The sequence below is a fragment of the Macrobrachium nipponense genome, chromosome 1 (genome assembly GCF_015104395.2).
Source record: "Macrobrachium nipponense isolate FS-2020 chromosome 1, ASM1510439v2, whole genome shotgun sequence".
Classification (NCBI taxonomy): domain Eukaryota; kingdom Metazoa; phylum Arthropoda; class Malacostraca; order Decapoda; family Palaemonidae; genus Macrobrachium; species Macrobrachium nipponense.
In genome coordinates this window covers 93,841,815-93,868,182 of record NC_087200.1, presented here as the reverse complement: position 1 = coordinate 93,868,182, position 26,368 = coordinate 93,841,815, and the positions used below count along the sequence as shown (strand labels likewise).

Sequence of the window (26,368 nt, the reverse complement as noted above, 5' to 3'; positions counted from 1 at the left end):
TGTACATATGGATATCTGGTGCAAAATTTTGTAAATAAATTCCTGTTTAGTGGTGTAAGGTTCATTTATTGTTTGTTGCCGGGTTATACAACCCTAGTACTAGATAAGAACTGTAGTTTAAGGATATTATTAAAAATCTTCATAGTATTAAGGAAATTTATTAAGTATTGTAGATTGAATAACTACTATTAAATATTATTTAATAATTATGCAGCTTTCAATTTCCTTACAGTAATTTATCAACACTAATTTTCCAAGCTGGTGGGGCCAATTCTCTGTTACGATTTCACGGAGCGACACAGGGTAGGCCCAGAAAAGGGATTTTGACAAAGGAAAAATCTGTTTCTGGGCAGTGACCTGTGTCGCCCAGTGAAACCCACCCTCTAATTTCCACACCCTCTAATTTCCACACCCTAATCTGGCCCAAGCTTGGGTGCTATCTACAGGAATGGTAAACAAAGCGCTAGCCGTAGCAGTAGTGGTAGCGGGGGCCTAGAACAGCTCCTCTGTAGACAAGGGATATTGAGAAAGGAAGAAGACTAAATGGCAGGGGACCTCTGGTAGTGGTTACACTCGCCCCAGATACCATACCGACACCTTAAATAAGGTGAGCGAGCCAGAATATTCTGGCATTACCATATAGCTTTTTTCTCCGGTATATTTAGCAATAGCATTTATACCTAGAAATGAGTGCTAAAGGAACCATTTCACTGGGTGACATAGGTCACTGCCCAGAAACAGATTTTTCCTTTGTCAAAATCCTTTTATTACTCATTACATCATGCCAAATTTCTCCCAGGCCTAGTCTCCTGGACTTGATTAATTTACCTAGTCTTCAGAAGTCCTGGACTGGATCCCTGGAGTAGATCCCTGGAAATATTAATTTTATTTAATTTTTACTTTCCAGAAATCAATACAACTGCGTAGTTTAAAACTACAACAAAAAATAACTCTTTATATTGAGAGACTTCAAAAAAATATATCAACTACAGATCATGGGAATTGCTTTTCCTTCATAATAAGGTAAGTATCAAATGTGGAGCAGCCCTGGAATCAATTAATTTACAGTAAGGTGTACATCATTTGATACCCTACTCCACACAGTACTAAATGTTTGTGCACAATATATGTCAATGGGCAAGGTTACCTGAAAGATTTCTGAGAAAAACTTAAAACTAAAATGAGGTAAAATTAGGCTAAGGTGCCTTTTAACAGGATATAGTCTAGCCTAGGCTTCTTCAGAAATCGTTAAGGATAGCCTATGCAAAGTTTACATGGCTGATTTTGACTAGGTTACAATAGGCCACAAAGTTAGGTTAGTTTTAATGAGGGTATAGGCTAAGTCCTATGTAATTAAGTTTTCCATGAATTTATATACATATAGCCTAACTATTTTTACCAAAAATAGTCATAATTCCTCATTCAAACAGGATTAGTCTAGGGTAGGCCTTCTTAAATTACTGTATATAGCCTAGTCTAAGATCATGATCGGCAATGGAAATTTCCATGAGAGAGGTAGGGGTAACCCCAAGATGCTATGTAAGATGGCCATGTTGTGGTACCTTTTGACACTGGTATTTGCAAAAACTTTACACAAACAAAACTCTTATGACTATTTTTTTAACGTTTTACAACCCTGTCAAACGCTAAGTTACAACTCAAACTAACACATCAAAATCTCATGACAACTAATGAACGTGAAGCATCTTTCACGACAATGAAAGTTTTCCTTGTTAAGGCATTGCAGCATGTTTGACTGGGCAGGCAACTCTGCACTTGAATTCTCGTCTACTACTGTTCTTTCATGATAATGATCTGTTCCAAATAATGCCCTAACGATAATATTACAACTTTAAAAGCTTACCTTGCAAGGGATAGATAATCATTTGTATTAATAATTTGGTAAAATAGCCAAAATGAAAGGGTGGAATGGCTGACGTCCTCCTCACACGATAGCATTTGTGATTCTTACTTGTGTTGCTAGTGTTACCAAAATGCAGACGAAAGATTCAGGGCAGCACTCCCATACTCAGAGCGAAAGAAAAATAAAACAAGGGACTGGCTACACTGCCACGCACTTGTGTCCACAACAAAAACGAAAATATTTCACAGTTCCAATCACTTTTACATCAGCAGTGTAAAGATATTAGAGGAGGATGATGAATCAATTCCTCAATAAATCACTAATAATTAAAGGAATATTTTTCCCATTACATTACTACTGTCATTTGAGTTCATATTCGTTAAGAATTTCAGCACATACCACTGAATACTGTTATTGTATGATATTTAGTGATATTTGCTGTGCTTTTTCATTTTTTTATTTTATGATTTGCAAACTCTGCAGAGAAAAGGAATGTTATTAAGCTTTTTAATAGTAGTTAGAGATAACATTTAGTATATTCAAGGCTGTTACCTATAGGACATATATTCTATATGCTTAGTCAACAGTGCATATTAAAAAGTCTTCAAGACAGTATATCTCTGTATTAAAAAGTCTTCAAGACAGTATATCTCTGTATTAAAAAGTCTTCAAGACAGTGTATCTAAATATTTGGGCTGGGTTGATTGATGCCTAAACCAAAATGCCCGAGGCTTATCAGGTCAGATGAGCATTGTCTTTCTATGGCTTTTAAGGTCAAGAATTTGGAAGTGATGTACAGTTTTCAGTGGGGTCCCATTTCCCATTTTCTGCAGACAGCAGACCAACACAGTTCAGGCTTGGGACATATCAGAACAGAACTGGCCCCAATAATGAGAACTCAAGAGTTTTGGTTAGAACTTAGCAGCATGGGAAAAAGGATCAGCAAGACTTTGGTATCCATGTCAGTTGCTTTTTCACATACTAATGGTTCCAGTTGGTTCATATTCACTTAGTTCAAAAGGTTTTCAGGTTTGTTAGACTCAAAATCATGAAGTTTTTGAAACCCCAGTCTTTGGGATGGTAGGAACTCTTCAGCAACAATTTTCTCTGATGACTTGGCTACTCATACTGAACCATTCAACATTGGCCAAACAAATTTGTCAAGTTGTAAAACTATACAAGGAATATAGTTAACAGAAAATTATACATTATGATGGAAAATAACAGTGTTCTTGACTGTATGTTTTATTCTCTATAAGTGACAATTCACCTCTCCTTTTACCAGCTGTAATGGCTTAAGTAAAAGTGACGAGTGTGTATCTGCAAAACAAATTTTGTTTAGAAACTGTTTTGTTGTTTCCCAATATGCAAATCAATATTTTCAATAGATGGAGTATCCTTCTTTTAACCCCAACAAATTGGTGATGCATACAGCAGCAGCAGTAGTGTACAGACAGCCAGTCTCGGTTAATGGCGATCTGGTTAGTCAGCGACTTATGGCACCATAACATACCTAACAGAGGCACCATTAACCGCTTATTGGTGCCATAAACCAAAACTCAATTGCCGAGTTTCGGTTAATGGTGGTTTTCACTTATCAGCACCCTGCCAAGAATGGAACCCTGCTGATAACCTTGGACTGCCTGTAATTACTTTGTCTGGATGTTCTCATAATATCCAATTCAATTTTAGGCATAAGTGCAGTAACATTATGTACTAGACTGAAACTGAAAACATTTTGAGATTCTCTAAATATGAATATGTTTCACATATTACAGATTCTTACTTACAAGTGGACACTAGCTGGGAAGTCTCCGAGTACAAAAGTGAAAAATCTCGTGAAAGCACTACAGTCTCATTTCAGTGATCCTGCTATGGCTTTTGAAGCTACTGCATTGAAGGACCACCATCAGTTGTTAGGTGAATATGAGTTACAGTTGTTTAAACAGATTTATTATTAATATATGTTCATTAGGAATGGTGAATCATATTGAAAGTTGAAGTTTGTATCATTGTCTGTTTGAACACCAAATGAATTATATGCTGTCATTAACTTTTACTTGTCAAGTATGTAGTACTAACTTCTCTTCTTGCAGTCATAATCCAGTGTCCTCTGATCACAATTTGTAAGAATATGCATGTTTGAGACAATAATGGTATAATCAACTTATTATGTGAATTATCTCAATAAGTGACGAAGAAATAGCATAAAAAAACATCTTCATTTTGGATAATTTGTTATGTATATTTATAATAGGAGCTATACAGTTGATGCTGTTGTTACCTATTTGAAAAGATTCAAAACCACATGGATTTGTTCTCATTTTTATGTGCATAAAAATTAGCTGCAAAACTATTTCCATGACAGATTTAAGTTTTGCATAGAAGCCATCCCAGAGTATAATCTCACTTTCACTCATGAATAAATATAGTAAATTATTAAATCTGTGACACAGTGATTACACCTGATAGTTATCCAACTAGTTTATGAAGCATGTTATGTCTTATGAGAAGAGGGATTGTAAATAAAAAATAAAATGGCATAAAATCCCAGTGGCCCTTCCTGTAACCCCAATGTAATTCCATGCTAAAGGTTTTAATTTCTGAAATATTCATAACTCAATACACATGTCTATAGTCAAGTATTTATTTGTATGATTTTTATTCTTTTTACATGACCACCTAAGCATGCACTGGTTTACCTGTTCATTTGTGCTTTAGTATCTGTGAATCATGTTCAAGTACGTATTAGGGATTTTGAAGATCTAATGGTAATGAGCATGATGAAAAGTGTTATAGTTGTTTTCTTTGTCACCTGAGGTCACCCCAGATAATTGAAAAGTATCTCATCATGTAGCTTTATCAATACAGACTGAATTTGCCTTATGGAATCATTTCTTTCTTATATCAGTAGAAGTGAAAATGTAGAATTTGTACTTAATTTTAAAAAGAACAAATGAAGTTTGTTCAATATGAAGCATATTTTCCTTTATAAACAGGGGGAAACAACTAATTTCACAGAATTAATTTTATTTTACAGAGAGGCAAATACAGATAGAGGCTGCTAATCAAAGCACAAGTCAGGCAGTAGATGAATCCAAAGAAAAAGGACTAGTAGTTGATTCTTCTGTACTGGCAACTCTTTTGTACTGCTGTATGCATAATTGGGATGCCCCAGAATCTAATGTTGGGAGTCCAATGGCACTTAGGAAAGCTCATAACATAACTGACAGACAACTTCTATGGACAGCGCTTCGAGGACGAGCACAAATTAGTCATTGGCCATTACCAAGTGACTTAGAAGCCTGGATGGGGAACAAAGTAAGATCGAATATTAAAGAAATGTTGCTCTAGTTTCAGGCCATATAAACATTCTAGCTTTCCACATAGTGTGATGTTAGGTAGCAAGGTACTACAGGAAAATATTTTTCATATTTTCAAAATAATTTGAAATCTATGTAAAGGCTATAAAATATGTTTAGGTATTCAAGAATTTGTTATTTTGATACTTTTGTTTACTGCTCACATAGCTTGGCTACTTCTTGTGGTCATATAATATTTTAAAATATGTTTTAATTAAGCTCTGAGGAACCTTTGCTGTTAATGATTATCACCATTCATAATTGGTTTCATCCTTGTTGTGTAACATCTTCTATTTTTAGGATAGAGAGTAACTGCTCTCCCATAGTGTAAAGCAATGCAAATATATTATTATATTGCTTCTGTAAATAATGTGGCAGTGCATTCAAGGATCAGTGATATCATATTGGTTGAATATTTTAAGTACATGTTACATAAAATTAAATGAATTGCATAGTCACAGTCAACACCATTTTAGGCTCCAGCCTTTGTGGGAGTTGTCAGTCTTATTTTTAACACCTCATGTCTGATGATTTAAAAAATCTCTCTCATTTTTTGCAGCAATTGTATGAATTTCAACTTCATTTCTTAACAAAAGTTACAGTGGATTATTTTTGTTTTAAAATTAATGTTAAATGGCCCAATGACTGTATCAATATACATACTCAAATAAGATGATTAAAGCTTCAAATAAAATATAAAACTTTATGAGGGCCATTATATTTTAATATAATTTGCAAATGTTGCACATTATTGTATGGTAAAAGATGTGTAGAGGTTTTGAACAATTTAATGCTAGGTTTTTATGAAAACTGAAGCTTAATACGGCATTAACACACACAAAAAATAAAAGTATATTTTTTCTAATTGAAGGGTGTACTACTTGGAGCCTTAACTTCAATCAAGTCTGTCTTGAGTGGATCTGGTAGAGTAGTCAAATCAACTCTGCCAATTGATCAAGTAGTATACATGCTTCAAAGTACAGATGCTCCATCAAATGTAAGTATATAGTACTGGTACTATTATTTTTAGATTATATTATTTAGAATTCTTTGTAAATGAGTAACATGAAATTTAATGTGTTGTTTTAAGGTGTATGTATGTTACTATAGTGTTGATGTATTATTTAGCAGGCTTTGTTTTTTCTGTATTTGTTATTCACAAGTACTGTTGTGTTTATCAGATTTTCATATTCATAGTTTTTTATGTTGGTAATATTTTTCCTATACTATTGCTATATACAGTAATGATTTTATCATGGTTTCTGGGCCAGCTTTTAAACCTAGTGTTATTGTTCCAGATCAAAATTAACCTTTTTTTCCTTTGTTTTATATGTTAATCTTGATGATGAAAGGATGATAGAAATACTTCTAGAAAAACTTCTGAATAAATAAAGAAGGCATACATGATCACAGTGGTCATAATCAGAGCTAATGGCAGTACAAAATTCTGGGAACAGGCATTTTCAATACCATTTTAATGAAAGAGAAAGGAGTTGGATGTAAGCAGTGTAGGCAGCCAGTTTGAGCTCCTCAGGAATTTGTTTTAATGTTCCTATAATGAAATTCTTTGATATTCAGTTTTAATAGACTGTAAATAAGTTGTTGCAAGTAGTAGGTCCTGTTGTTGGACAGTAAAAACCTCCAACAAAAGTGGTCTATTCAGCAGTCATCAAATCAGCATAAAGTGAAACAAAACCTTGAGAATAGTATCAACTTATATTCCACATCATGTTTGGATTAATTCCTGAGCTAAGGAAAGAACTAAAACTGTTTAAAAATGGATCACCTTGCTGGAAATGATGATCTGTAGAATAAGTTCAACAGACAATTGGATCAGATGCCATTGGAGTTACTCAAGGATAAGGAATTACCGAATCAAACATGAACAATTAAGGAAAAAGTTAAAAAGAATACCCTTGTACACTTTTAAACAGGTTGATATGGTTGTAGTTGCTCTTTTGATAAGAATAGTGACAGGAACATCAAAGGAAAGACTTGGGAAGAAAATTTATCTTAAGCCTATGCCAACCCCAAGTAGATTTAGCAGTTGCCTAGCTGAGCTAGGTCCTTGTAGAAAAGTGAGAAATTTTGTACATGGTAGCATCAGATGCACAATACAGATAGACACTATACAATTTGTTCAGGTACCTCAAAAATAGAATGTTAGGCAATTGATGGGATTCCAAGAGGCTTCATAACTTGGGTTAAGTATAGATTCATAGCCACTTAGAAATAATGTACAATTAAAACAAAAAATCTCCAATCAACGCTACAGTAAAATACATACTTTATTGGCAAACCACTTCATTCAACATTTTAAAAACTCAGAAAAGAAATTATAGTATGAAATAGAAATTGAAAGAAAATGCCCCGAAACACAAGAAACGATTGCACTGTAACAGAGTGCTCTCCTCTCCCCTCAGCTCCACAGCATTTTACACCATTTCCAATACAGTAGTACAATACTAATAGTATAGTGTTCTTGCACTTGCACTGTACGGTGTGTGTTGTAACTGAAGTCTGTGGTTCATGAACTTGAAAACTGAAGATGGATTAAAAATCTTTGACTGTCTTGATAAAACCCTGTCTATGAAAATTGTAAAGCATTATTTTTTTGTATCAAGGAATTTGTGCATAATAACAAGAAATCCAAGGATGCTACTGTTTTATTTGTGAACAAGTACTGTGTTGATCAATTTGCACCTTAATTAGCTGCAAGCATATAAAAGTAGCTGGGAAAGGGAGTCTTGAAGAAGTTTTGTATAAGTACTGTTTGCAGTATTATCTTATGTACCATCATACCTGTTGTCAAGCCAAAGGCAGCATGGGTTTAATTTGCACAGCATCTTGCAAAAAAGTTTGAAAGAAATTGTAGTTGATTACGGCAGTACAATAAAAAGGCTTTGTATCATCAACTATCAAGGTGTTGGGGACATGTATAGTACCAGTCCAGAGGCAATTAAGCCTTTTTAGGAAAAATAGCTAAAGTGGATCAAGATGACCAGATTTTCTTTTTAAGAAAATAGTTTTACCTTTCCCTTGGTTTTCATGTTATGTGTTAGAAATTATTCTTAGTCTGATTTTCTTTTATATTTCCAGGTTCTTGCATCTTACATAATGCTAGTCGATTCATTAGATGTTCGTTTGAAACTGGCTGTGAACTGCAAATCATACCAAGCTGTTATTGATGTAAGTTGATTATCATTTTACCTTTTACTGTAATATTAATTTAATTTTCTCACACTCTAGTACTAACACTTTGTTTACTTAAGATAAGGAATACTTAAACAGGCATTCCCCGGTTAACAGCAGTGGTTCCATTCCCACGGCTTGATAATAAGCGAAAATGGCTGATAGCCAAAATTCAGTCATTTTTGGCACTGATAACCAGGTTTTGGTGCCAATAACTGGTTAATGGTGTTTCTGTTAGTATGTATCAGCACTGATAACTGTAAATCAGCACATTTCAGCGCTGGAAATCGCCAAAAAAACTTGACAAGCGCCATAAAACAATCGTTAATAACCGGGGATAATGCTGACAAGACATTCTAACCAAGAATAATTGTCCAGTTGTATCAAATTGGTGATTACACATTGGTATCATGAGTGCACTGTACCATTAGGAGAGTCATCTGCTTATAGCTGTGTCATGTATCTGCCATTCATGCTAAAGAGAAATTCTTTACTTTCCTTTATTTTTATTTTAAAGTGAACAGAAGTCATAATCTAATGAGGATTACGTATAGTGAATTGGTCTTCTATCTAAGATCATCTTAAGAGAAGAAATGGACTTTGCTCTTACTTAGGTACATGTCGCAGAGTTTGCAACTAGTAACCATAACTTTACAGTGCAATTCAAGAACCTTTCCACATGCTAAGATCTTTAGATATTATTATTCAGAAGATGAACCCTATTCATATGGAACAAGCCCTCAAGGGCCATTGGCTTGAAATTCAAGCTTCCAAAGAATATGGTGTTCATTCAGGAGAAGTAACAGAAGGTAATGGGAAATATAGAAAGAGGAGATGAGTTATTAGAAAAACTTAAGTTAACAAACGAATAAATAAGTAAATAAAAATCTTAGCAAAATATTAAAATACAAGTTGAATTGTACTAGGGTAGTAATGCATTACACTTGAACTTCTGACATGACATCCTTTGGGAGATTGTTCCCCAGTTCAATGGTGTGAGGAATAAAAGATCTCTGAAACTGTCAAGTTTGACAGCAAGGCATATTTACTGCTTAATGGTGATGCTGTTTAGCAAATATGGTTGCTTTCGGCAGGAAAAGGGGATCAAGGATCAGTGTTAAAATACGTGTGAAAAAGTTATAAACAAAGAGACCATTCGTTGATGGTCTGTCCAAGTCATAAATGCTACTATTAGGAAAAATACACTTAACACCACAAACCACTACATATGAGAGATAAATCTCTAGGAGAAGCAGGCATCTACACCAGAGAACTGTGTTCTAGTAAAGGAGGGACAAATGACATAAAAAGGTTGCATTGATTTTATCACTTATAAATATATGAGGCCTTATGAGCAATACCTAACTTTTGTGCAGCATTTGCTAAAACTTTTATCAGATGTTACTCAAAAGATGTGTGTCAAAAGTTATGCCTAAAATAGTTAAAGCTTCAGACTCATTCAGCAAAATCCCATCCACCTGAAGGGGAGGATGGGATGGAAAATCTGATCAAGACCTTCTAATCAAGTGTTTTTGTTTACTAGAGTTCAGCCTCATGGTCTACCGACTACACCATTCATTGATTTGGTCTATGTCCCGATCGAGGCTGAGGGCAGCTCCATTTCTTATAAGTGGAGACTACTACACCGACAAGTGTTGCATCATCAGCATACTGAACAATCCAGGCCAACAACCATATCACTAGTACTATAGGTACTCTAAAAATAGTGGACCAAGAACACTACCCTGTGGAACTCCAAACACATTCTTGCTGCTGCATATATGTAAGGAAATCTTGCATTAATCCTAAAACATATTCATCCACTCCAAGATTCTGAAGTTTATAAATAAGTGCCTTAGGGTTTACTAAATTGAAAGCAGCAATAACATCCATTTGAATTACTCTGCACTCAAACGCCTTGTCAAGGTTCTCTTGCAAATGGCATGTCAAGTCTAAAGAGGATTACAGGTACCTAACTGCTTCCTGTATGAATATTGCCTAGCAGTTAACAATCCTTTAGATTCCACATATTTATATAGTGGCTTTAAATAAGTTTTCTGCTTTGGAAAGAACATGGAGAATAAAGTTTTGTCTGTAGTTACTGCAGTCTGCAGATATGCCATTCTTTGGAACAGGCACTTTATTACTAAGCTTGCACGCATCTGTAATGATTCTACATTGCCATAAAAATCTATAGAAGCTACTAATCTTAGGAAACAACACACTAGAAACTTTTTTTCTAAAACAAGGGCAAGAAACCAACAGGATCTTCTCTCCCCCCAGCTGTCAAGATTATCCAGTCTTTATAACAAACCTAGAGTGAGATGCATATTTTGCAAGAATAGGTTCAGGATGCAAGTATCAGGGAGAGAGACATCCTCACCTGATTGCTTAGCTTCATGCACTTGGTGAGGCAGTTCAGCCTTTTCCCTAGGGCCAGTAACCAATCTACCACCATCTGTTAGTAGTGGTGGAGTGGAAGACAAGCCTGACCCAAAGATAGATGATGCCAACTTGGTCCACCACTGATGAGACATTAGTATAATTTCTTCAAGTCTCCTCTTCAAGGAATTATTGTAATTTATTTCCTCTTCCAGGAATTACAGCATTCCCTTCATATTCGCAGGGGATGGGTACTAGACCCCCTTGCAAATATCTAGAACCCGCAAATAGTTGGAGCCCCTATAAAAAACACTAAAAACTGCCTATTTTGTTAGTTAAGACTCAAGAAAGACCCACTAAAAATGTTTATACCTGGTTTTTTTAATAGTTTTATCACAAAATTTACAAATTTTCTAAGTCAATTTGTATTTTTCATAGCTACAAACCCTCGGTCTTAATGATAGGATAATTTCTAGCGCCTAGCTAGATCCAGTTAAACAGCAGATGAAAGCAAGGACTCTTGTGATATCTGGCAACGCATGCATAGATCGGGTGAAGAAACGCCGATCATCTATGCCAGTCTTTTCTTAACCGCCTGGACGAGAGTTGAGTTTTTTCCTCTCTTGGCCTTTTCCCGGTTCTTTGCCCGTTTCGTTTCCTTTAGTGTGTGTATGTGTGTTTTTACCTGGTATTATGGCTTCTTCTGCTCCTTCTCGACGTCAGCGTATGTGCCCCGGAGTTCCTGGGTCCCATCTGTGGTACTATTTCTGAAGGGTAGTTACATCAAGGATGGCTAAGATGGCAGGTCTCCTGGAAACTTTTGACAAGCGATATAGAAAATTGGAGACTGCTACTGCTGTAGTATATGCAGTGCAGTGAATGAACATTCATGTACTCTGCCAACTCAAACTAAGTGGACATTTGTGCAGTTCTGGACAGTTCCACCGGGTCCAGTTTCCCGAGCGAGAAGGGTTTGTGGCATTATTTGTGTTAATAGCCTTGAAAAGAAAGGTAAATCGGGGCCTTGGTCTTCTTTCTGAAATAAAGGACCTTATGTATTAAGAATATAAGGTCAGCAAGTTAATTCCTTGAACCTGGAGAGGTTGCAAAAATAAAAGCAAAGAATTAAAATGTGCATCAGTTAAAAAAATTAAGAGTGTATTTCCACTTAATGATGTGGACTACATCACCCAACCTTTCGAAAACTTATCTATAAGGTATTGGAAGGCAATCCAAATTTTCCCATTATTATAAGATGTCTAGACTACATTTATGCATCAAACCTAAACAAAGTTTGCTTTTTGTATAGTTTTGGGACTGAAAATAACAGCAAGCCCAAATTCTACCCATCAAACATGCACCTCCTCATATGGTGACAGACAAGTAGAATTAAGAACATTTTTCATTTAATGTAACAGACACAACTGCTCGCAGGGATGATTGCATGATCACTTGCCATACTTTTAATAGCATTGTAGAAACAGATGCATCATTTTATCACAACAATTAAAGAAACCTTACGTTAGGAGAGTCATGGCACTTCAACACAACATTAATCTAAGAAATTTGATGTTATGAGACATATATCAAATCACAGAGGATAAGCATAAATGAAGACATTCTCAGACCCAAACTTCACAGAGACTAAATACAGAAGAGGAGAAAAAAAAAATAGGCATAAAATAGGAGTCAACCCTACAGGACGACAAGAAGGTAAACACCTCTGCTCTCTCTCTCTCTCTCTCTCTCTCTCTCTCTCTCTCTCTCTCTCTCTCTCTCTCTCTCTCTCTCTCTCTCTCATATATACAGGCAGTCCCCGGGTTACGATGGGGGTTCCGTTCTTAAGACGCGTCGTAAGCCGGAACGACGGAAAAATGTCTTAAACTAATAAAAAGTTATAAAAACCTTACTTGTAATCCTTTGGTTACACTACATGTTGTTTCCTGTAGTTTTATGTACAACCTGGAGTTATTTTCATCAAAAAATGCTGGCTCTTGAAGGTAAAAACTATTGTAATCCTCTGGTGACACTACATTCTTGAAGTTTTATGTACAACCTGGAGTGATTTTGCCAAATCTTGAGGGCTACAAGAACAGTTGATTACTATTTACGTATCATATAGACTAATTAAAGTAAACGTATCTTTAAATAGGCTTATATATTAGTATCAACAAAACATTTATTGGCATGAGTCAGAGGCCACTTAATGAAACGAACACTTCTCTGTCCTATCTGTTCAGAAAATAAACGTTACGCCAATCCCCAAGACCATTGTTGCCAAGAGGCCTCTCTCTCTCTCTCTCTCTCTCTCTCTCTCTACTCATCGTCTCTCTCTCCTCTCTCTCTCTCCTTCTCCGTCTCTCTCTCTCTCTCTGATCAAATTACTGGATAAAGTCTCTCTTTGGATACTTCGATTTTGCCAAATCTTGTGGGCTACAAGAACAGTTGATTACTATTTATGTATCCTATAGACTAATTAAAGTAAACGTATCTTTAAATAGGCTTATATAATTAGTATCAACAAAACATTTACTGGCATGAGTCAGAGGCCGTTTAATGAAACGAACACTTCTCTGTCCTATCTGTTCAGAAAATAAACGTTACGTCAATCCCCAAGACCATTGGCAAATGATCTCATTTGCCAAGATGCCTCTCTCTCTCTCTCTCTCTCTCTCTCTCTCTCTCTCTCTCTCTCTCTCTCTCTCTCTCTCTCTCTCTCTCTCTCTCTCTCTCTCTCTCTCTCTCTCATCAAATTACGTACTGGATAATGTCTCTCTTTGGATACTTGGAATTTGCGTTGTAATCTAACCAGAAACTTAATTTTGTTATTATTACTGGAAACAAGCAATGATTTTTTCATTATTTGAGCTTTTGGACTGTTATAAACTTTGCGCATCGCAAGCTAGTATTCATTTTGTTGTAATCTAACCAGAAACTTATTTTTATTAATATACTGTGCTAAACTATAAAGAATTTTTATCATAGTAGTATGCGTTTTTTAAAAGCGTCGTTAACTCGGAGTGTCTCTCTCTCTCTCTCTCTCTCTCTCTCTCTCTCTCTCTCTCTCTCTCTCTCTCTCTCTCTCTCTCTCTCTCTCTCTCTCTGATCAAATTACTGGATAATGTCTCTCTTTGGATACTTGGAATTTGCATTAATCTAACCAGAAACTTAATTTTGTTATTATTACAGGAAATAAGCAATGATTTTTTCATTATTTGCGCTTTTGGACTGTTATAAACTTTGCGCATCCAAGCTAGTATTCATTCGCTCGGAAACTAGTTCCACATATGAGGCGTCACTAAAAAACATTGAAATATAAAACATAAAAAGTGTCGAAAATCATCATAACCTCAAAATTTTTGGTGTATTCTAACCAGAAACTTATTTTTATTAATATACTCTGCTAAACTATAAAGGATTTTTATCATAGTATGCTTTTTTTAAAAGCGTCGTTAACTCGGAGCGTCGGAAGCGTCAGCATCGTAATGTCGGAACAAACGTCGTAACCCAGGACGGATTTTACAATGAATATTTAAGAAAAAGTGTCGTAACCTCGGAACGTCGTAAGCCGGAGCCGTCGTAACCCGGGGACTGCCTGTATATATATTATATATACGTACACACATCCAATAAATGAGTGCTGCCGATCCATGACTTTATAAACCTGGATTTATAAGGGTGGTGGATTGAGGCATTTTAAGTGCTTCTCTTATATTTGGGCAAACATTGTTCAGGTTTGATACATAAACTTAGTCTAGAGATCTTATAAAAAGAATATTGGGACAATTTGGATTGTCTCCAAATGCCTTATAGATGAGTCTGAAAGGTTAGTTAAGTAGTCCACAGAGTTAAGAAGAAATACACTTTCTCTTAATTTATTAACTGGGGCAAATTTTAATTCTTTGCTTTTATTTTCACAAATTCCAGGTTGAAGGAATTAACTTGCTTACCTTATATTGTTAATATATAAGTTCTTTATTTCAGAAAGAAGACCAAGGCCTCGATTTACCTTTCTTGTCAGGGCTACCAACACAAAAACTGCCACAAACCCTTTGAAATTGGAACTGTCTGGTGGAACTGTGCATACAAGTAATGAATAAAACCCATGAACACACTTCTTTGGTGGTTATTTACTCTGTTGATCTTAGGAGCGGTCATTCTCCAGGAGTATTCAGCTCAAGGCCACTACAAAAGTTTTATTGGTAAGGAAGCTTTGAGAAATCTCTTGGTCTTACATGGAACATCATAGGCATTTTCATATTGCACCAGTACAGTAAACCACTGGAATTCAACGTTCCTTTAATGTTGTGAATATTTTCTTTCTTTGCAAATTTGGGGAAGTATCCGTTCCTTCATCTATTCTGCCCAGCTGAGGCTATCAAAGTGTGTGCTATCAAAATCTGATTCAGACATCACCATTTACACAGATATGTAGTGTGTCGTCTTCAGGTTGCCTATCACACAAAGTAAAGGCAGTCCCCAGGTTACGACGGGGGTTCCGTTCTTGAGACACGTCGTAAGCCAAAAATTGTCGTAAGCCGGAACATCATCAAAAATCCTAAGAGAACTTTACTTTTGTGCATGCAACTTCCCTGGCAGATATATACTTAGCTAATGTCTCTGACGTCCCGACAGAATTCAAAACTCGCGGCACACGCTACAGGTAGGTTAGGTGATCACCCTCTCCCGCCGCTGGGTGGCGGGAATAGGAACCATTCCCGTTTTCTAATCAGATTTTCTCTGTCGCCGGTACCGACAACATCGTTGCTGGTTCCTCCTGCATGGAATTCTTGTTTGCTTTGCTGAGGATTGTTTTTGATGAAGTATTCAATCTTTGGCTTTCGCATACGCTGTTTTGGACCGTTGTTTGGATTTGCTTTGGACTTTTTCTTCAATATGTCTGATGTTTCACCTGAAACTCGCTTTAGAGTGTGTATGAAAGAAGGATGTAAGGTGAGACTGCCGAAAGCTTCGGTGGATCCTCACACTATTTGTGTTAAATGTAGGGGGAATGAATGCTCGGTTAGTAACACTTGTGATGAATGTTTAAGTTTGACTGAGATTCAATGGAAGAGTTGAGGAAGGCTTCAGCTAGAAGTTCAAGTAGGTCCTGCTCTATTGATCAGGACGGTCATTCTAATCCTAATGTAGTTTCTCCTACTTCTAACGTGGTTTCAGCTCCTTCCACCGCAGCGAACTCGTAGATTCGTCTTCGGAGAGGGCTGCAATGAAAGCTTCGATCCGTAATTTGCAAGCGCAATTACAAGAGACGGAAGGTAACAGTGAAGTGTGCAGTGACGTGTGCAGTGTCCCCAGTGCAGTGGAGGGGGCGTCTGACCGACTCCGCATTGCTCCTAGGCCTAGACCTCTTTCAGACTACCATGACCAAGGGAGGAGGAATGTTGAAAGCCGCAAGGGGGATGTAGAGTATTCCCAACGGTGAGGCGTCCCTTCGGCAGATCCTGTAGACTCGTCCCAGGCTGCCTTGGATCACTATAGACAAAGCGTCCTTAGGAAGTGTTTTTCTGACTCGGATTCTTCCTCACCGAGACGTGGATGGAGCTCTGCTTCGAAGTCGCGCCCCCTGAAAAGAGCTTGGAAGCCTTTTCCGGAGTATTCTCCCACTCAGAAGAAGAGAGCAATGAGGTCTCCTGATTCTTCTCCTGAAGGAATTCGCTCTTCGACCAAGAAGTTTTTGGTGGGCCTACAAGAGCAGTTATCCACTTTAGTAGGCTCTCTTTCTAAGGGGTCTTCTCGCAGGAAGCACTCCTCTCTTCCGGTCAAGAGCTCTCTTAAGAGACCTTCGTCGAGTCGGCATTCGGACTCTGGCAGGCGCCTCTCTCCTGGAAGACGCTCCTCTCCAGCCAAATCGTTCGACTATGCTTCGTCTCATCACGAACGATCGGCGACTCCGGCCAGGCGCTCTTCATCGAGTAAGCTCCTGTATTCTTTTAGACGCCCTGGGAAGGGCTCAAGCCCCTCTCCTGGCAGGAGCCAGGAACAGCACTCTGTACGTAGGAGTAGCGGACTCCATTCTCCCTTAAGGCACTCTCAGAGGGATAGAAGCTCTTCTCCTTGCAGGCTAAGGGAGCAGGAGAGTCTCCGCTCTTCCCGTAGACACAGAGAGAGCAATGAGCAGTTCTCTCCCCCCAGACGTTCTCGGAGAGATTCTAGCGCCTCTCCTAGCAGGCGCCATCATGATGTCAAGCGCTTTTCTCCTCCAAGGCGAGTTACTCCGCCCAGGCACTCACGACAGGACACTAGTCCCTCTCCGGGCAGGCGCCAAGAGCCTGAGAAGAGCCTGGTCAGTGCTTCGCGCCCTACTCCTGTTAGGCGCTCTTTAGGAGAATCAAGTTTTTCCTCTCTCAGGAGTCATCGAAAGGAAGTAAGTGCCTCTCCTGGCAGGCGCCAGGATGAGGGCAGGCGTTTTTCTACCCCAAGGCGCGTAGCTCCTGACAGGCACCACCTACGTGACGCTAGCGCCTCTCCTCACAGGCGCCAAGAACCTGGAAAGAGCCTGATCCTGGATTTGCGCCCTACTCCTGGTAGATTCTCCTGCAAAGACGCAAGCTCTTCCCCTCTCAGGCGCCAAGAGCCTATGAAGTGTCAGGCTCCTAGCGGCAGTCGTTCTTCTCCTGCTAGGCCCCTTCCAGCAAAAGCGAGTTCTTCTGTGGGTAAGAGCATCTCGGGAAGTGGACTCACTTCCTCTTCCAAGCTTCCTTCGAAGGAGAAGAGCCCATCTCCTTCTAGGACTCCTTCTCCGAAGAAGCCTTCTTCCCCTAATGCTACCTTTGAAGAAGTTTCTGAGGATGAAGCTCCTAAAGATGCGGGCTTCTCAGATTACAAGAGACTGGCAGCCCTGCTACTTCAGGAGTTTGGGGACTCGCTTCGCCCAGCTGATCCTCCTTCACCAGGATCGCTCCTATCAAGCACTAAGCTTTCGAAGTCCCCTTCGTTCGTCAAAATGCGTCCAACGCTTTCTATGAAGAAGGCCATTAAGAGCTTAGAGAGCTGGCTCTTCTCTAAGAAGGAAGCTGGTAAGACAGTTTTTTCCTGTCCTCCTTCTAAGCTGGCAGGTAAACCAGGTGTCTGGTATGACACTAAAGAACCGATGGGATTGGGTCTACCTTCTTCGGCTGATGCTGACTTCTCATCGTTAGTGGATTCTTCAAGGAGACGCTCTCTTCTGTCAGCGAAGGCTTCTTGGGGGATGTGCGAAATGGACCATCTGCTTAAGGGTCTGTTTCGCACCCTTGAGGTCTTCAATTTTATGGATTGGGCCTTGGGAGCCCTGGCCAAGAAAGCTCAGGATCCAGACTTTGTGACGATGGACGTGTTGACTAGTGTCCTTTCTTGTTTGGATAAGGCCGTGATGGGTGGATCCATGGAAATTGCTTCTCTCTTCGGATCCGGAGTTCTTAAAAAGAGGTCTGTCTACAGTTCTTTTTTGGCCAAATCAGTGTCACCTCTACAGAGAGCCTCCTTGCTGTATTCGCCCCTTTCAAGCCACCTGTTTCCACAAGAGACCGTTAAGGACATCTCGAGATCCTTATCAGAGAAAGCAACGCAAGATCTTCTTGCTCAGTCTGCTAAGAGACTGAAACCTGCAGTGCCTCTGGCCAAATGAGAGAAGACTTCTTTTCAACAGCCCTTTCAAGGGAGAACGGCATCTAGATCCTCTCTTAGGAGTAGGAGACCAGTCAAGAGAGGAAGATCATCATGAAAACCATTCACGAAACCCCAGTGAGACAGTAGTCCTCCAGACTACAGTAGGAGCCAGACCTCTAAAGTTTGCAAAAGTCTGGGCTCAGAGGGGGCGGACGCCTCTCGAGGATACCTTATCCCCTTCAGGGAGAAACCTCCCTTAACAACAACTCCGAGGGAGTTAACAGCAAGATACCGAGATCCTATAAGAAGCCAAGCCCTTATACAACTAGTAGAACAGATGATGGACAAGGAGGCAATAGAAAGTGTTCAAGACCTTCAGTCTCCCGGTTTTTACAACTGTCTTTTTCTAGTACCAAAAGCCTCAGGGGGGTGGAGACCAGTCCTGGATGTAAGTGCCCTGAATCACTTCGTGATCAAGACAAGGTTCACGATGGAGACCACATCCTCCGTCCTCGCAGCTCTTCGTCCGGGGGATTGGATGGTGTCACTGGACCTTCAGGATGCCTATTTCCATGTGCCGATTCATCCTTCATCCAGGAAGTACGTAAGATTCATGGTACAGGGCAAAGTTTTTTAATTTCGAGCCCTATGCTTCGGTCTTGCTACGGCCCCTCAAGTGTTCACGGGCCTGATGAGAAACGTAGCTCATTGGCTACATCTCAAAGGAGTAAGGATCTCGTTGTATCTCAACAATTGGCTAATCCGTGCCCAGTAAAGGATCGCTGTCTGGAGGACTTGAATTTAACACTGGACCTAGTTCAGTCCTTAGGACTGTTAATAAACCTCGGGAAGTCCCAGATGAATCCCCAGCAAAGCATTGGATTCTCGGGGTTTTCGTGTGTATCCATCAAAGGAACGACAGGACAGATGTATACAGTAAGTGAAGACCTTCCTAGAGAAAGAACAATGTTCCGCGAGGGACTGGATGAGTCTTCTGGGGACCCTTTCCTCGTTGGAACAGTTCGTTTCTCTAGGGAGGCTGCACTTAAGACCCCTACAATTCTTCCTGAGGGAGAATTGGGATCAGAAGCACCAAGACCTTTCGGACTCCTTTCGTCTCTCAAAGAGAATAAAGGAGGATCTCTGTTGGTGGTTAGAGCCAAACAGACTCAACCAAGGACTCTCCCTGCAGTTACTGAGCCCTCGCCTAGTGTTGTTTACAGACGCCTCGGAACTAGGATGGGGAGCGACTCTAGGCTCGAGAGAAGTGTCAGGCACCTTGGAGTAGGGAACAGGTGTCCTGGCACATCAACAAGAAGGAGCTAGCAGCAGTGCATCTAGCGCTCCTTCACTTCGAACCTCAAGTCTCGGGTGCCGTGTTGCAGGTAAACTCGGACAACACGACAGCTCTAGTCTACATAAGAAAGCAGGGAGGGACTCACTCCTTCTCCCTATTCGAGAAAGCAAGGGAGCTTCTTCTTTGGACCGAGGACCGGAACATTACTCTCCTAACCAGATTTATCCAAGGGGAAAAGAACGTGAGAGCAGACCTTCTGAGCAGAAGAGATCAAATCCTTCCCACGGAATGGACTCTGCATTCAGAGGTGTGCAACAAGATTTGGAACCTCTGGGGGAGACCCAATATAGACCTTTTCGCAACGCATTGGAATGCGAGACTGGAGAACTACTGCTCACCAATATCAGATCCAAGGGCAGTGGCAGTAGACGGTCTCCTTCTAGATTGGAAGGGGATCGACGGGTACGCTTTTCCCCCTTTCAAGATCCTAGGAGAGGTAGTAAGAAAGTTCGTCTCGGCGGAGGGAGCAAAGCTGACCCTCATCGCTCCAGTCTGGCCAGCTTAAGATTGGTTCACAGAGGTACTGGAATGGATGATAAATTTCCCGAGGTCCCTTCCACTGCGGAACGATCTTCTCAAACAGCCCCACTTTGACAGATACCACAAAAACCTCCCCGCTCTCGGTCTGACTGCCTTCAGACTGTCGAAGGACTCGTCAGAGCGAGGGGTTTTTCACGCGATGCTGCAAAGGCTATTGCAAGAGCCAGAAGACCTTCAACATTACGTGTGTACCAGTCGAAGTGGGAGGTGTTCCGAAGGTGGACCAGGGCGCAGAAGGTATCCTCTTCCAGTACCTTGGTGACGGACATAGCTGACTTTCTCCTGTACTTGAGGGAGAAATGCAATCTGGCTGTTTCTACTATCAAAGGCTATTAGAGCATGCTTTCCTCTGTTTTCAGACATAGGAGCCTAAATATCTCGGAGGACAAAGATCTACATGATTTGATAAGGTCCTTCGAAACCTCGAAGTTTAAGACTATAAGACCACATAGTTGGAACCTGGATGTGGTCCTGAAATACTTAATGTCGGAGAAGTTCGAACCTCCTGATGCTTCCTCCTTCAGAGATTTGACTAGGAAGTCTCTCTTCCTCTTTGCGCTAGCCTCTGCTAAGAGGATTAGTGAACTTCAGGCTTTGGAAGGCACAGTGGGCTTTAAGGAAGATTCTGCGGTATGCTCCTTTAATCCTCTTTTCTTAGCAAAGAACGAAAACCCTTCTAAGCCATGGCCAAGGACGTTCGAGATTAAGGGACTGTCCTCTCTGGTAGGGAGAGACTTAGAGAGGACCCTGTGTCCAGTCAGGATCCTCAAGTTCTACCTAGAAAGGAAGAAGCTACTTGGAGGAAATATGGATAGTCTTTGGTGCCCGGTAAGAAATCCTAAGAGAGCGATTTCTAAAAATGCCCAAGCTTTCTTTATTAGAGACGTTTTTAGAGAAGCTCATACATCCTGTGAAGATGAACACTTTAAACTCCTAAGAGTCAAAGCTCATGAGGTCAGAGCCGTAGCTACCTCCTTAGCTTTTCACAGGAATTTGTCTCTACAGGCGCTTGTCGAGTCCACCTACTGGAGATGCAATTCAGTTTTTGCATCGAATTATTTGAGAGACGTTCGTGTCTCTTATGATAAGTGCTTCTCTCTCGGGCCGTACGTGTCTGTGGATTCGTTGCTGGGGCAGGGAGCTGAAGCTAATCCTATATAGTTAGTTAGATTAGGAATTTTTAATATTTTGGTGTTGTGTTTTTTGGTTGATTGGAAGGGGATTTGGGAAGTGTACCCCTTTCAAATCGTAGTTTCTAACAATAATATTGTATCATAACAATATCATTTTTAATGCTTTGGGTGCATTGAAAACTATGTAAACTGCATTCTTATGGCATTTTTCATCAAAAAAACCTTCAAATATTGATTATTTTGCATTTTTGGTGTAATATTTCATCTGCCAGATGAGCGTTGTAGGCGTCATAACCCTGGAACACGCGTCGTAACCCTGGAACATGCGTCATAACCCTGGAAATAATGTCTGATGAATATAATTGAAAAGCGTTGTAACCTCGGAACGTCGTATGCCGAGACCGTCGTAACCCGGGGACTGCCTGTAATCTAAGGGGATGTTCCTCCTAGGGCTGTTACCAGTGTCTTCACTTTAACAAGAGTCTGTTGTTGGGTCTAGTGATGTCAGTGCCCCTCATGTGGTACACTGTAGACATTACAAAAGGGTATTTGCAGTATTCCTTTGGACCATAGCTGCACCCACATTTTATCCTCTTACTTGACCTGCATTCCCAGTTCCTTACTTCAGTCTAGTTGACCATCCTTACTAAAACCATTATACTAAGCAGTTGTGGGGTTGTCCCTTGATTCCAGCTGTAGATCCCTGTACTTCATCTCCTTAATTTTCTGGATCACTATCTTATTGTCATACCACTCCAGCTCCTTCGTTTTACTTCTTAAGTGCTGAATGACCATGCCTAGTCCTTGGCTTGACAGCCAAAATGTCATAAATCAGTCAGTCAACAAGTCTTCCTACTTTCTTGACAATTACAAAATTATGAATATGTATACTACTGTAAGTCAATTAGCACTTATAGATTTGTGCCTTACAAAGCTGAGACAGTAATAATTGATTGTGACATCATAAGGGCTACCAAAAGAGGTGTCAAGGCTTCATTCTTCAAGTGATGATTCTAGTTGAGCTTATTATTACAGCAATACAGGTACTATGTAACATAAGTAATGTAGGAAGTGTGTACTACATTATAGGGGCTCAAGGATAGACTAGTACTCAATTTTACAAATTTCCGCTTTTAAGTATTTACGAATTTAAGTATTTTAAGAGAAATGAATAGGAAAGTGTAAACGGTGTATTATGACCTTTGGGTATACTTTACTCAAATTGCTTACATTCTTTATACTTTGGTCATTCATTTTTGTATTCTTCTTTATTGCTATATTTAGGTTTATATTGCTCAAAAAGATCCTGACTCCCTTGAAAAGTATATGAAGGAGATCCCTGGTGGTTCACCAGAATACCTCAAAGCAGAAAATGCATTAAAGGTAAGTGAATGTGTTGTTATTTATGGAATGTTTAGATAATACTAACACTAACTGTTTACACAAAAGTGTATTATTCCTCTTTTTCTTGCCACGAATCTTTGCCTTGTTTTACTGTATATCATTTTTAATGCCTGAAGAAGTTTTATACCCTCCTCTGTGATTATTTTAGTTGCATTTTCAGTATCTTCTCCACTGTCTTTTTTTAATGGCTCTACAAAATTGGAATAAACCCATGCCACTTTGATTCAGCTCTTCATGTATAGTGATGGAGTTTATGTTTCATGGCTAAGAAGAAATCAAGACTCTTAGTTTAAAGCTTGGAAAATTTCAAATTACTAAGCTCTAAACTCCAAGTTTAGAGCTTAGAAAATTTAATTTTTCTTTGCTTTCCAGAGACAAGCAGTCTTTAAACTGGTGCATCAGGAAAAGGGAAAGATAGAGGAGACCATTTTCTTGCCCTAGCAATAAGACTATGACATATTTTGACAATTTCTGGGCTCGACCTGTGTTCAGCTAGTGAAATGTCCCTATAGCACTCATTTCTAGGTATAAATAAATGCTAAATATACCAGAGGAAACCCCATATGGAATGCCAGAGTTACTACCTCCAGCTCGCTCACCCTCATAGGGTGTCGGTATAGCACAGGGGCGAGTGGAAACCACTATCACAGATGCATTGCCAATTAGATGTCTCCTCTCTCAAAATTCCCCTCTAGAGAGGTGCCGTTACAACGTCTACCTTCCGCTCGCTACTACTACCTCTGCCCAGGACCCTCATTCCTGAATTAGCATTCTTTGTGTCCACGCGCACTGTTTTCGCTGTCTCCAGGAAGTGTTTTTGTGAAGCATCATATCTTCCCTTGACCAAGAAGCTTCTTCATCTAAGTTGAGTATTCCATTTATTGTTTTTCGAGCACGATGGGGCAACGATGCATCCAATATTTTGCCCTTATTTTAAGACTCTTGTTCATGGGAGCCGGGCATGACGCTCTCCCGAGTCCACCATTTTGGATGCATGGTTGGCCGTGTGCGCCATTATATCAGAATTTTATTTCGCTGTGTAATTTTGTTCACCGTTTAGCACTTCACTGTATAGGCTACTGTTTTTGTATATTTTACCATCTCGCTCCTGACGAATACTGAGAGTCTTGTTTATTACAGTTTGATCCTTACGTTATTAGCCTATTATAGGGCCTTTTTTGTTATGTTTAGTTTAAGAGGTGAAGATTCCTCATTCATTCGCGGTGCTCATGCATGTATGTTTCTAGTTTAATTTTTTATTATAATCTTGTATTGCTATATTTGATGAGGTTGGGAGTTCTTCACGATGACCTACCCTAGCCTATCCGACCAGACCTAGGCTAGGTTTTGGAGGATGGGCTAGGCGGGTTGAGTTTATCCCACCACCCTTAGTGGCTCCTAGTACCGCCAACCCGACCAGGACTAGAGAGTTCCTCTCTTGTTATGTATGTAGGGGCTAGGCCTATCTTACCTGACCAGATCGGTAGATTCGATTTTGGAGGGTTGAGTTAGATTCTAGGTGTCCTCTTCGTGACATCCTTATAGGAGCCATCTTAGCCTACCTGACCAGATCTGTACCGATCTCGGAGGGTTAGGCTGGGATCTTAGTTGGGTGTGGTTTTCTCCCCTCCCCTTTTTTGTCAGTACTTCCAATAATTCCTCATCAATTATTTTATGAATTAATATTGTTGAGTGTAGCCTGGGCCATTGCCCCCTTTAGGGTGTCAGTTGGCCTACCGTCTTCTGCCCCCTTTAGTAGTAGGGTAGTTAACGGCTTCTCGAGAAGTGGTGTTCACTGATCGGTTGCTGTGGCCAGGTGATCACGACTCGTCCACTCTCCTCCAGACACCCCCCCCTCCCCCCCCCCCGTCCCGGACTCGTTCCGGGGCTGCTTTGTTAGCTCGCTGCCCAAGTAATCATACCGATGAACAACAGCTAGAGCGTAGAGCACGGTCATGGGGATTAGTCGGAGGAGATTGGGGGATTAGTAGATTATGTAATCTCTTGTTGGTATGTCTCCGGGCCTGTTTATTCCGGCGAGGTGTGGTCAACCATCACACCCAACGGGAGGCTATACGCTGGAGTTTACGTACCGCTGTTCCGCCACTCTGTTTTCCGTATTTCTCTATTGTTATCGCTGCTTCCCCACTCCAGTGGGGGCGGAACTAGGCTTAGAGATACGTTTCTAATTGACTTGGAACTGCTACTCTTCTCCAGTGCGATCAGATTCAGGCTTAGGTTTTACCTATTTTCCCTGTTCTGCTCATATCAGGCCAACCCCACCGGTTATAGCTATTGTGATAACAAGATTATGGATTCCGGAGTAGGCGGAGACATTCAGAGCTTAATATTAAGGAAATTTATTGTGTAGCTTCTGTTGGTATGTATCCGGGCCTGTGTTTATTCCGGCGAAGTGTGGTCTACCATCACATGCGCCAAGTGTGGTCTACCATCACATGCGCCAGGATGTATACACCGGAGTTCTACGTACCGTTGTTCCCGCTGCTCTGTTTTCCGTATTCTATGTTATAGCTGCTGCCCACTCCGGTGGGGGCGGAACTAGGCTTAGAGAAACTCCTTCCAATTGGTTGGGAATTGCTACTCTACTCCGGTGCGATCAGACTCAGGCTCAGGTTTTGCCTTGTTTCCCTGTTCTGCTCGCATCAGGCCAACTCCGCCGGTTATAGCTTTGGCGATACCCAGAGTATGGATTCCGGAGCAGGCGGAGACATCCAGAGCTTTATTAATAACAAGTAAGTTGAAGATTATAGTTGATGTTACCTTTAGCTAGTTAAGTAACTAGTTTAAGTGTACACATACCACCGGAAATAACTCTGGCAGCATTATTTGACGATACTCATGTATCTTTCCAACTTACAGATGGTTCGCTGCCAGGAGGTGGGGTGCCCAGCCGTCCTTTATAAGCCGTATGGGCATGAGGTCTGCCGGTCTCATGCCAGCTGCGCTATCCAACTGGAGGGACTCGTGGTCTGGCACTCAGAAGCCTGCGTGGTGTGTTACAGCCTCGTTAGGAACGTGACAGATGAGTCAGTAGGTAGCATCCTCGCCTCATTTTTACTCCGAATTCTATGTTACACATATCAATTGCACATAGTCAAACTAGATAACGAGGAAAAGTCCCCGACACTGGGGAACCTGATTTGATTATCTCTTACAGGTTGATCTGACGCTCAAGGCCTCCTTGCTGACGACCCTTAAGCCTGGGTAGGGGGATTTGGGAGGAACGTCGGATCCGGCCAACCCTACGTGCTGTCGGAGGAGATATGTTTCCTCCTCTACCCGAACGCTAAGGTTTCGGCAGCAGTAGCGGCGGAGGTAGCGGCTCCCATCATAGAGCGGATCCGCCAAGAGACCCAAGCCCCTCCGGAGGACCAAGAGGGCTTGTGCGATGATATGACGGAGGAGGTGGCGGCCATCAGCCTGCATCGAGAGCCCATGGCCATCGAGGACCAGGAGGAAGGTAGGGAGGTAAGTGAGGCAGGTAATCGTGGGGCTAACGTTCTCT

The 26,368-nt window shown here is 40.5% G+C and overlaps 1 protein-coding gene across 1 annotated transcript in view; it reads left to right on the top strand.

Annotated features, from left to right (window-relative positions):
• The window catches only part of LOC135219468 (spermatogenesis-defective protein 39 homolog), a gene marked incomplete in the record, with an annotated part of 246,008 nt that overhangs the window by 197,232 nt on the left and 22,408 nt on the right, over positions 1-26,368 (top strand). The window contains 5 exon segments of the mRNA XM_064256266.1: positions 3,643-3,784; positions 4,905-5,185; positions 6,098-6,223; positions 8,326-8,415; positions 22,723-22,821. Coding sequence (XP_064112336.1) covers positions 3,643-3,784; positions 4,905-5,185; positions 6,098-6,223; positions 8,326-8,415; positions 22,723-22,821 — 738 coding nt within the window.